Genomic DNA, 13,540 nt, shown 5'->3' on the forward strand with positions numbered 1-13,540 from the left:
AAAATTAGAATAAATTTATAAAACAGCAAACCATGGTCACCCTCAAACAACCATCACGTTTACGTTGACACTATTGAGCGCATTAACAATTTGCCTTCGGCAATTTACAAACGAGAAGCTATTTGTAAACGGCGGATTCTTACAATTTGCCTGCGACACATACATAATATATATATATATAATATATCGTGTGTGCTCACCTCACAAATAAATACCCTTACCGGGTTCCGTTCCGAACCCAGGACTATCGGCTTCATAGACAGGGTCACGATCGACTAGGCCAGATCGGTCGTCAAATATAATGTATCTTTACTAAATAGGTATAGTCTTTCGATTGGTAACTGGCCCCGAGCCGCTAATCCTTTGTCTATTGTTAAGTAAAACCGCACGTGCCTCTACCTGTAGAAAAAGGGTCGTGTAATTGTCTACGGTTACTGAGTGCTGGCGAGTCGAACCAGTCTACAATGTGTCATCCAGATGCGTAACAAATGCGCGTTATCAGAGAGCACACCTACACTGGTTTTTTGAGCGTTGGATTAGCCCGCGCTCAGGTTCCAATTAGAATAATTAAGACTCTTTTTGCAGGTAAGTAACACGTGCGGTTTTACTTAACAATAGACAAACGATTAGCAGTTCGGGGCCAGTTACAAATCAACACACTATAGATATAGGTATATTTTGAAATACATAGAAAGCATCCATAACTCAAGAACAAAAAATATTCGTGGTAAAGACAAATACATGTCCTTAATTACCGCCAATCAGGGGCGTATTTTGAAATTTGGCGCCCCGGGCCAATACGTTTCGCCGCCCCAAAAGTCAAGGAAGAAAAACAAAATGCAATCCGCCAGGGGTGGCATATGCCGCCCCTGAGGGTTGGCGCCCCGGGCCATGGCCCGGATGGCCCTAGGGTAAATACGCCCCTGCCGCCAATATATATTTTTTTCTAGTACTAGGCTCCGAGCTGAGCCCATGACCTCCAGCTTTGCAGGCAGGATCCTTAAAAAATATAATATAGATGGTCAAGCAAATCTTGCCAGTAGAAAATGGCGCGAAATTCAAATTTTCTATGAGACAATATCCCTTCGCGCCTACATTTTTCAAATTTTCCGCCCTTTTCTACTGATAAGATCTGCTTGACCAACTATATGTATATATTTCAGTTTATTACATACATGATGCCAATGGTCCCGTTTCATACAAAATTTGTTTCAAAGATTCTTCAGAGGTATTGAACACCTTGAATGAGGTAACACTGGTAACCGGTGTCCCTCATAGTATATGGGAATTGATGGTTCAATCATAAGCAAGCAGGGTAAAGGATGACTCACGCTAGACCGGGCCGTGCCCGGACCGAGGCGTCCGACATGTCATTTTCTATGACGACTGATCGGTGATCACGTGATTCTCGTGGTGCTTTCCATAAAAAAAGGAGCGCCAGAAGCTCCGGCCCGGCCCCGGCCCGGTCTAGCGTGGGAAGGAAATATGCCCTTTTGTGATTATGTGCTGTTTCTGTTTTCTATAATTAGTATAATTACTTACAATATCTGGGAGACCGAGCTTTGCTCGGAAAACATATACTTAAGTAGGTAGGTACTCAAAAATGGGCGTTTTCCCAGAGATAAGACCTAGCTAGATCGATTTTTCGCCCCCGAAAACCTCCATATAGCAAATTTCATCTTAATCGTTAGAGCCGTTTCCGAGATCTCCGAAATATATAAATATATATACATCCAAGTATTGCTCGTTTAAAGGTATAAGATCCAACAATTGTGCAATTGTGTGTGTGCCAAGTTTGGTTGAAAAAAATGTTCACCACACCAACCCGAGCAAAATATTGACTAAACATTACAAATCAAATCTAAATTAACACTAGGTGGACCGTGCACGTTAGAGGGCCTGCCATCTTGTGGCCTGAATCTGAATGTGCACATGTACATTGCCATAGCAAGTGCTACCATCTTGAGGGCTACATCAGAAGCACAAACCACACATTTACGTCACGCGCCAATAATCTGACGGCTCCTAGGCTGCCCCCTATAGTTCATGCACGCCCCCTATTAAATAGTCGTACCTATTCATGATTAAAATCATCATCACTTAAAAGTCAATTCCGCCACAGAAAAACTCAAAATTTCCATCAAATTACTTTGTGACTCCTGAAGATAAAATGCAACTTTCTCGTCAGTTTTTTAAATAATAAAAAGCGCCTTTACGAGCTGGTATGATGAAAAAAATTATTTTCTACGTTCGTAAGTATGGAGGAGCTGTCGCCCATTTTCCTCCTAGTAGGTTCTTCTTATAACGTAATTAAGTATAGGTAGGTATACTTATGATATGATGATAAATTATCATAATTTATTTTAGACATATTACTATTACTATAAATCGTATCCTTGTTTTTATTATATTTAAATTTTATAAATACCTATAAACATCATTCTCTTGCCCTTGTCACATTCACTTAGGGTCGGCGCAGCATGTCTTTCTCTTCCACACCTCTCTGTCGCCCGTCATTTCATCATTCACTTGCGTTCGTTTCATATCATCTCTCACATAGTTCATCCACCTTTTCCTCGGTTTTCCTTTCCTCGTACTTCCCTCCACATTCATTCACAATACCTTTCACATCCCTCCGCATAACATGCCCAATGCATTGACATGATAATATAAATTCATACCTACTTATTCGTACCTATAGATGAATGGATAAGAAATTATTATTTTGAGAATAAAAATGTAAATTTAAAGCAACTTTGCTAGTAACTAGGTATTATAGTGATTCTTCATGTAAATATCATAAAATACTAACTTCATAACGTCATGAGGCCATCCTCCTTTACAATTATCATTAAACCACCACGGCGGCATGCAGTCTAAGCTCTGTTGTTCAGAAAGATCAAGACACTGCTTGTGTTTTATAGCATATTGCCCTTCAATATTCTCTGAAAAACACATTTTGTTTAACAAAATAAACAATACCAACGTTACTATGTATAGGTATACCTAACTTCTTCTTTCTGAGCAAAAAAAGACATTATCGCGATTTGGTCCCATAGTATAAGTTGCTCAGTATAATCCCAAAACCTCCCTGGCAACGGGAATGCACTTATTTTTTGGCCACCCTTTATGTCATATATCATCTTGAATGTTTATGTCAAACACGTTATAAAATGAAAGCGTAACTTCTATTGTATGGAGGCGGCTAGAGTCGTGTGACTCTTAAGTTCGAAAAAACTCACCCGTGGCGGTAATAATATGATGGCATGAACATTTGCCTTCGTCTTTTACGCCAGGCACCACTGCCCCGTGGTCCCGCCAGTCCCACTGCTCAGGAGCCGTGATAGCTTCAGGAGGATACTCCACCGTTGTCATCATATCAAGCGTCTCCCATGGCATACCACGCATGCCACTTTGTCTCTCCGCATCTGTCATATCTGCGAAACGAGTGATTCCATACAATTCCGGGTGCCTGGCGTTGCGATCGTTAATTTCCTTTAGACTCTCCTTGAAAATGTCGAGTCGCGTCAGGTGTTCTTCGGGACTGTATGCTTTCCCATGTTTTTTGACGTACTCCTTGAACAGATTGTTGGCGTCTTCTAAGTCGTAATAACGTTTGGCTGAAATCTGCCGCGCAGTGGCGACACAGATTATCAGCAAGATATTTAGTAGGTACCTACATGGCCTTATACTGAAAAAAAAATTACCGTACTCATTGAGTATTAATTCAAAAAAGTAGGTAATGTTAATGCTATGCAAACATTTCTTTTAAAACTAGAATGATTTGCAATACTTACAACGGGTTCACGCTTAGGTACTCAGTCGTATTTGATTTTTCCTTTCTTTTATATACAACAGAAGTCGTTCATTATAATGTACGAGTATGTCACCTAGAAAATATAAAATTTATTTTATCAGCGGATGTAAAAAATGTCATGAACGTTGGAGTGCTAAGGAATATTTCAGCCAAGGCTGATTGTAAGACACAAGTAAAATTCCAATTTCATCGAAGGTGGAATAAACGACGTTTTTATTTTATTGAGCGTTGACCGAACATTAGCGAAGGTCGTAGCGAAGGTGTCATGTTTCGGAGGTTCAGGGGCAAACTGCCGAATCGGAAACTAGAGCAGCCGATGCAACGGAGCCACGCATGTCGCATAAATAGTGTTTAGTTTTAATTTTATAAACCGTATAATTATGTATGTTAGTTAAGGTACCTTAATTGGTAATATGAGCCTTGTTGCCTGAATCAGGCGTGGCTCACTCCGCGATTTCGTCTCCTTGCTACAAGTACATCCGTTCCACACCAATTTTGGTGGTTAGCCATAAGCCGCGCGTGGCGCTGTCGCCACCTAGCGGCCATATCTGTCCGATCGTAACGGACGCGTTTTGTTAGAGAATGAGTCTTCTGTACCTAGTACTATTATTTATTCTGTGCCTGAATCAAATTTTAAATAAATAAATAAGTGTCAACATTATAGTCATTGCAGTCTTTGTCGCATTATATAAAAAGGTTGTTCAACCGCCAAGGAACGTAAAAACGGCAAGCAAATACTTGCAAAAAAGTAAATTAATATGCACCCCTGTTTATTTTAAGCTAACGATTTAGCACCGTGCAGCTTACGCGTGAGGACGTGAAGTGGTCAAGCGTGAAACGCGACATATTTTTATGTGACTAGAAAAACAATTTGGCGGGACTCTGTAATTCTATAAGAGCCTTTCACCAAAACCAACATAACTTCAAGAATAACTCTATATTATTAATTTAGGTATTACAGTCAGCTGCAGAGATAACTGACCCCCCTGCAAACAAGTTTCTGCAGCTTACTGTATTTCTCTCCGCCTAAAAATCACTATCCCTTAACATACAACCCTTACCCAATCTGCACAGCAGCCTAAACTTAAAACGAAATACTGAAACGCAACTGCATATTTTGCAGCACGGACATTTTCCGACGCCATTTTTGACGGGATTTTTCGCCACAAAAGGACAGATAGGAGGTGATGGGTGACTCTTTGAATAGAATTCCGATCGAAGCATTTTGTTAGTGGACGTTGGAATAGAATGACTTTACAAATGAGTTCTTTTCAGGCACTACGAGCGCGTGGGCGTTTTTATCTCGTCGTGTTTATCGTCAAACATTTTTCAGCATTTTATGCATCTGAGAGAGCGACATTTACAAATGACTAGATGAGCTTCGGTTTAAAAATATACTACGTTTTTCTACAGATTATAAACTATTTAAAGTATCTATTTTTACTCAAACCGGTATGGTCAATTCAATACCTATAGGGAAGACCGTACTACAATACTACTAATACAGATAAATAGAAGATCGGCAGAGCAGAAGGAGTGAATCTCTTCGTTTCTAACTGTTACACAATATAACACTTTAAACTCTTGCGTTTTGTACACATATTTAATTACACAAACGGGTCTACCGCGATATACTTTCATTATTTTTACCTTAAATTCCGACGTTTCAGCTGAGTTGCACCAGCTGTGGTCAGCTGAAACGTCGGAATTTTAGGTAAAAATAATGAAAGTATATCGCGGTAGACCCGTTCGTATAATTAAATATACGTATAGGTACACCTACGAGACTTCTTGCCCTATGAGTACTTATCTTCCCAGCAATAAGTTTATATGCCGCCATATTGACCTAACAACCTTTTGTCATAAAGATTAACGATTAACGATGATACCTAATGCACTTTAATTACATGCGGTTATTCATTATGTTGGGTAATTATACTAATTATAGGTACTTAACTAGAATAATATCGATTTAATCTAGCATTTATTTGCATATAGGTAATTGAGTGTAATTATATATCGCATGTTTTTTTCTTCAGCCAAAATATCTTGAAATAATTAAATGGACAATTAACTTTAATTAATCTCACCGTCTATTTATAGCCTACTTAATGAGCTTGGACCTTCAATGAATTGAATGAATCTTATCCTAATTGAAGTATGTTTTTTTTTGCAAATAGTAATTAGTACTCTATGTATGAGTATAAAAGTAAACGAGACTACATATAGTTGGTCAAACCAATTAGTCAGTAAGAACCAGGAAAACTATACTCATCCTTTTCTTTTGGGTGCTAGTACTAGTGTAAGACAAAGATAGTATGATTCTCTCTGTCTATGATTGAAATGAGGCAGTCCTTGGCAAACTATATATAGACAGCATCAATGGTAGGTAATAAGCCTAGCCTACCCGTCAAAAGGTAGACACTTTTATTTTGTTACATACCTTTTTACATCAATTGTCCAAGTAATAGGTACATAATAATGTAAATTATGTACCTTATTAGTGCCTGAAATACACTTTTTAGGATGACTCACGTTAGACCGGGCCGGGTGGATGGAAAGCATCGCGTGATCACCTGTGACCTGTCATAGAAAATTAAGCGCCGGAAGCTCCGGCCCGGACCCGGCCCGATCTAACGTGAGTCATTATTTAAACGCTAACTGTAGACTCCGTAAATCTGAGTATGGTAGATACTTTAACTTTTTTAACTAACACGGGACTTAATCGCGTAAAACTTACGTTTATTTATGGCCTGACGCCTGGCGCTGGCCTGGGTTTATTTACGCGACTAAGTCCCGTGTTAGTTATAAAATTATGAGTGAAAATCGTGTTAGTTTAAATCAATATATGTAGATACTTTTGTTGGATAGTTGTTGTATTTACCTAATATGATTGAAGCTGACTCTATACATAGAGTCAGCTTCAATCATATAAACCATATATAAATTCTGTACACAGAATTTCCTAGATTCAACGGGCATTAGCATCAATAGATCACTGCTTGGTCGATGTCGCACTCAAAAAGGCCCACAACACTACAATAAAAAATGTAAAACCTATAAAAAAAAAGGTTTTAATCCGGCAGAACCCCAAAAGTGCGATCATTAAGCGGAGTTAACGAGAGGCAGTAATCCGGTGGTATTCGAGGAAAAAGTATATTTAGGCTTTACTAATGAGGCCTTACACTTTACGTCCACTCTAGAGCCTCTAGAGGTATTTTTATAGGAGATTTACCTCGCCTTAAGGCTCTCATGTAGTATTTTATTTCCTTGGCCTTATGAGTGTAAGTCTCAGGAAAATTCTTTCCTGTGAGGTAATATAAAAAGTTAAGGTACAAATGAAACACATGCATTAAAAAACAGTCTTTGTATATTTTAATAAATAAGCTCTCGAACGTAATCTACTTATAACGTATAGTCCCATCCAGCTAAAAGCATGAAACTTGACAAGTTGATATGCATGTATCTTAATAAAATAGATAGTAAATAAAATTGATTTGTAAACAACTTGTCAAGTGAAGGATTCCCCCTTTCCCTCAGTGCTGTATCGCATTTTGCAGTTTTTCATTGTTTTTAGAAAAACAGTTGAAGTTACAATAAAACTGACAAGCAACAAAATATTTCTCAATAAATTTTCTACATAAGTTGTCTTTATAATACGGTGCTAGGACTTATAGTTTTAAAATTATGCGTCCATCTTATATATAAAAAATCATTTGCTTTTCACCTTCTGCTTATCAACTTTCGTCCACATGAATTCATTCAGCTTCTCTCCCAGCACGTAAAATCCAAGCGCTAAAGTAGTACTGACCAGTTGAAGCCCTACCCTAGCTGGCCAGTTCAACACACCATAAATAGGGTACACCCAAACCCCAGTCTGATAGTAAACGCAGTGGAACCAAAACGTGTACATAAAATTGAAACAAACGACGATCGAGTACCCAACAGACCTAGACGGGTATCTCCTGTAAGTTATGACTAGTTCTAAAACGATGAAGAGAAGAACTAAGGAGTGCATTGTGTGGTTGACCCATGAGGGGATGATGTTGGCGATCCAGTCAGGGAAGATGAGTTCTCTGTCGATGGCGTAGATGCCCCAGAAGAATGAGGTAACGTAGAGGGCGACGGGGAAGGCGAGGATGAACAGCTTGTCCTTGATGAAGCGTAGGATGGAGCTCCGCTTGGGATGATCGACATTGGTGCCGATGTAGTCATTCAGTACGGAGACGGTGAAGTAGAGTGTTTGCAGTATCTGAAGCAAAATATTGTATGTTAAACTACCTTAAAATAAAAAAGGTAGTTGTATCAATAACCGACACCGAGACAACACGGCGGCGCAACCAGTCGCCGGCCACCAACAAAATGTATACAACTCTATGGAGGTTATCGTACCTGGTGGCTAGCGATCCAGTGGCGGTGGGTTCAAGTCCCACAAAAGACAGTGAGTTTAATTTGTTTCTAAACTTTTTTTTTTTTGCATTCAATATTTGGCGTTGTCAAACTCCGCGCTATACCTAAATTACCTAAAGTTGACACTCGCGGCACAAATACACGTGGGGTCATATTTAAGCCTTACGGCTCGATTCGGGAAATGAATTAGAGACTCAATAGATATGAAATAATAAAGATATGTGACGTTCCACTGCAAAGGGTACCTTATGGCGGCTGGCGCCGCGATTCGGGAAATGAATTAGATATGAAATAGTGAAGATATGTGACGTTCCACGGAGAAAGGTACCTTATGGCGGCCGGCGCTTACGTCGCATAGCGCCGCAATAATATTGGAGCGGCGTTAATAATAGCGTAAGCGTCAACCGCCATAAGATACCTTACTAATCTTAACTATATCGTATCTAGTTAATCTCTAATTCATTTTCCGAATCGCGCCGTTAGTCAAAAACTTCTAAGTATAAATAGTTAGGAGTACAGATGTAGGTAGTGCATAATTATTTTCATCGAATTTTTACGGAAACGTACGCACATGTCTTGCTATTTCAGAGTCTCGGTTAAAAAAGTACTGAGGTCGACTGAAGTTAGCATGACAAACGAACGTTTCCGAAAAATACCTACGATGGAAAACAATTATACAGTACATCTGTTTTCTAGTTCGTTGACACGTTGACTGCAACTGGAATTAATGTGGCAACGATTGGTACAGTGACCAGCTTTTACGTTACTTAACCTTTTCACGGCCATAGAACGCCCATATTATATTGGCCATCTTTATGGGCGATAAAGCCTTGCAATAATATAGGGACTTACGCGGGACTCCGTAAATTTTTTCAATTTCGCTTAAATAATCGCGATCGCCTGGCGTCCGGGACACGGCATATTATTTCGCCATCTGGCGTTCAAAAGGTTAATAAAATAAACATTAAAAACTCACCAAACACCAGAACGTCAGGAAAGTAACTCTCCCTTTCAAAGCATACTGCGCATACTTTTCATTCGGGAAAGGTACATTTATGAAACTCTGATCGTACCACGCTGTATACCAGAACAGCGACGCGGCGGACACGTGGAACAGGCGTACCAACATTTTGCCTAGTGTGTACAACAAATATACTAGGAGATATCACGTATGTACTGTTTGTACGGACCTTTTCTGTATCGACTAGGTATTAGGACCGATTCGACCGACGATCGGGAGACGAATGAGTTTATAGTTGAGGAGTTATCTGATTATGCCCGTGATGTTGTTATGGAGATAACCGGTGTCTGGTCGGGTTGATATGATAGTTTACCACGTGTTTGACCGAGTGAGGGAAAGAGGGTAATGTTTTTTGAGTTTGTTTTTGTTTGTATACCTAGTTCTTGGGCAATTTCTGTAGCCTAAGCGGCTTGACGGATTTTACTGTGTATAGCATGTGTATAGTGTCGTTAGATTTTGTCTCAGTATTAGGAGTATCGTACTTATTTATTACATCTGAATTCATGTTTACCTGTATTACGCTCTTTTATTTTAAGGTCGCATTGTTCGATCCGAAAAGGATCATGAAATCCTTTTATTTTTGCACTAAGTAACACTTTATTTTGAACAATAACATTTATTCCATGAATAAATATCGCATCCGACATCAGAACCCCTAGTGTAAATTTCATTTGATTCGTGACGAGCATTCGCGTTTACGTTATGTCTATTTTTGTATGGACTTTGAACAGCGCGCCAAGCGGGACGTTTTGAAACTCAAAAGCCCATACAAATATTACAAATTGACACTTAACGCAAACGCGTACGTCACGTCACGCTTTCGAATGAAATTTACAATAGGAGTACAGATACCGGGTCGGATAATAATGAAATCGCTCTAATAACAATAGCAATATGAGTCTTCCGTATAGAAATTTTTGCAGGGGGCAACTATCTCTGCAGTTGACTGTAAGGTACATTATATTGCACATTGGGCGCCACAAGGATACAGTATATTTGATAATGGTGTTACTCAGACTTTTGATAGACTTTTCTCGTCTCCGGGTCACTTATCAACTGAGGGGTCTCTGATAACAACTCTCATTATTCTGGACGCCATATCCGTGTGGCACGGATATTGTGGTGATAATAAAAAGACATTCATTGTTTTTAATTGAAATGTATGATATAAGAACTTAATTCATTAATCATTAACAAATCGTCAGGTGACAACAAAACTCACTAACGTAAACAAAAATCAACCTTGTTTTGGTGCTAGTGCGGTTCATTGTGGCTTTGCACTTGTGGTAGTAATTAGTGTTGGTTGCCACCTGATGAAATACAACTTAAAGTTAATTAATTGCATCCACATTTGATATCTGAAGAAGAGAGAAGAGATAAATAAACTTTAAATGATTTTTTTCACGACCAATCATTGCAATTAATAAAGTAGGTACCTATACAATAAATAACACTTATATAATCTTATTATCTTGTACAAAAAACTCGATGTCCTCTTGAATAAACTGTTTGCTATGCCCTACACCTACAGGGTGTCATGTAATACACAACTCTATGTAATAGGCTAAGATACAATGTGATTTGCAATAAAGATTATAAATGATTATGAGTATGAGTAAGAGCATGTTGTGACATTAATTTTTAGCAAGGGAATTCTGGAAAACCATTGCGAAAAGTTAACTAAAAGACTGATCGAGAGTACGGTGACCATAAGACCGCCTCATTCCCAGGCCAAAGAATTGGCATAAGTATAGCTTGCTATTCAGCGTGGGAATGTAGCTAGCCCAATGGGCACCCTTCCGCAGGGGACAGGTCTGGATGACTAAAGATATGTGGGTATAATTTTTATTTATTTACTAGCTTTTGTCCGCGACTTCGTCCGCGAATTAGTGACAGCAGCTAAAGTAAGTACCTATAGCGCCTGGATAATGCTAATAGCAATCATTCAATTCGCGCATTGCTTAAATACTTCAATTATTAGGCAATTCATTAACTCTTTCAATTCCACCCCCTTTTGCACTCACTTGAGGGATGATTTCCGACATAAAAATAAAAACTATCCTATGTCCTTCCCCGGGACTCAAACTATCTCTATACCAGATTTCAACTAAATAAGTGCAGCGACTTAAGCGTGAAGAGGTAACAGACAGACAGCCTTTATAATATTAGTATGGATACTATGGATTTACTTTCGAGCTGATCTGATGATGGACACCGGAGGTGGCCATAGGAACTCTGTGATGAAGCAACGCAAACTAATTGTGTTTGGGTTTGTTACAGTTGTCTCGATTAGTATTAGTTGCCCGTTGAAAAGAAAGTATAGTCAGAGATAAAAGATTTTTTTTTTTAATTTGCTTTCCTTTTCTTCATAAGTATCCGCAGGAACAGTGCGACATGTCATTTTCTATGACGGTTGGCCCCGGCCCGATCTAGCGTGAGTCATCATTTATATGCTCCGCCACTAGTAAGTAGATATCGGATGTCTATAATGTTCTAAACAGGGCCCAATAAGGCTTACCGTATTATCTTGTGACCACACGGCCTAAGCCGAGCGCGGGCCGCCGCAGCACGGTGTGTGGGGTGACCATATTAACAAACACTAATGGGATAAGCCCGGCAATTGACACGATTTTATGTCTGAGATATCGCAAGTATATACATAAATCTATATAATGCTTTTGCAGCTGTTGGTACTCATTAAAAAATAAAATAAAATAAAATAAAAGCGGATTCATGTCGATTTCAAAAGTGGCAGTCTGCTTAATAACTTTTATTTTATTTTACTACTAGTCTACTAAAGTAAAATAGAAGGCCCGCGACTTCTTCTGCATGGAATGATGATGATGAGTGATAAAAACTACCCTATGTCCTTCCCCGGGTCTCAAGCTACCACCATAACAAATTTAATCTACAGCTTGGCAAAAAAGAGTACAAATTAAAAAGTGGCAACACTGTAGTGTCGTCCCTTTAAAACCAATTAATATAAGAATTTTTTTGCCAAGCTGTAAATCGGTTAAACGGTTTAAGCGTGAAGTAGGTAACAGACAGAGTTAATTTAATATAAATTATAATATTATTAGTACTAGGGATTGTTATTTACTTACTTTACTTTACTTTAAAATCTAGAAATTGTAATATCTGAATACCGCTCCTAGGTGCCAATTCGAACTTCCGTTTTGGTACTATAAAAATGAAGTCATTTTGTTATCAACATGTAATTTGGAAATGGCTTCCTGATAGTCCTGTTTCATTGCCCTAATGTAGCTATTATATTGATTTATATGTTGTATAACATATCTGATTCAGATAACTTCCTTCAAAATAATTACAGAGTAGATGTTTACGTACGATACGATACAGCCTTGATTTTGTAAACTCAGACAATGCTATTGTATTATGTTAATTACTACTAAGATTACAGACCTTTGCCTCTTGGGTTGTATTTCATACAGAAAGGCCATTGTATCTTTATATCTAATTACACAAACGGGTCTACCGCGATATAATTTCATTGTTTTTACCTTAAATTCCGACATTTCAGCTGAGTTGCACCAGCTGTGGTCACGGAAACCAGGTGTGTGGTATGGTGTGGTGGTGTATTTCCAGGTTTGTGTAATTAAATGTGTACAAAACGCGAGAGTTTAAAGTGTTACATGTATCTTTATTGATCACATCAGCATTATTTAATTAAGATTTTAAATTAGATACATTCAAAAGCTATAAGTCTCTTCAAGTATTTCTCAGATGACGTCTTTATGAAAATTTCAGTAAAATGTGGTTTTTCATTGGTTATCGAATCTATATTAATTCTGTATATGTTATTGTTCATAGTTAGGTAAATAAAAAATAATAATAATAAAAATCTGTATGCCCGCAGGGCAGCTTGTGGCGAGCTGTTGGGGAGTAACGACCCCACGGACCCGAGTGCTCCCGAGAGTCGGTCAGGGTCTCCGTCTCCGGCGTGTCTTCGTCGGTCGGAGTGGACCCCAAGGGGACCCGCAGGACTCTCAGCTCTGGCTTGCCTTCATTGGCCGTCCAGAGAGGAGTCGCTAGAGCTATATGCTCCAGGGGTGGAAGTGAAAGATGCATAAGACGCGAGTTGGCACAGTGGCTGTTAACAGTCACTGGGTAAAAAGCGGCACACACCTCTCGACACCCCTGAGCCGCTCACACCGGTGTTGCCCTTGAGCCATCCTAGATGTCGCTTTTTATGGGGGCCCATCTTGTGAGGGCGAGTCACCGTCTGCCGGAAATAAAATTGGATACCATTTTATTAGGCAGGCGTCCGGTCT

General features: G+C 39.1%; 1 protein-coding gene across 1 annotated transcript; it reads right to left on the reverse strand.

The window, feature by feature from the left end:
• Nucleotides 1–7,219: 7,219 nt before the first annotated feature.
• On the reverse strand, nt 7,220–9,437 carry LOC134791146 (androgen-induced gene 1 protein-like). Its single transcript, XM_063762165.1, has 2 exons — nt 9,204–9,437; nt 7,220–8,069 (listed from the first exon to the last, which is right to left on the reverse strand). Exons 1-2 carry the CDS (start codon nt 9,354–9,356, stop codon nt 7,530–7,532), a joined length of 693 nt encoding a protein of 230 aa, XP_063618235.1. The 5' UTR covers nt 9,357–9,437; the 3' UTR covers nt 7,220–7,529.
• Between the last annotated feature and the right edge of the window lie 4,103 nt (nt 9,438–13,540).

This window comes from Cydia splendana, chromosome 5 (assembly GCF_910591565.1).
Source record: "Cydia splendana chromosome 5, ilCydSple1.2, whole genome shotgun sequence".
Taxonomy (NCBI): Eukaryota; Metazoa; Arthropoda; class Insecta; order Lepidoptera; family Tortricidae; genus Cydia; species Cydia splendana.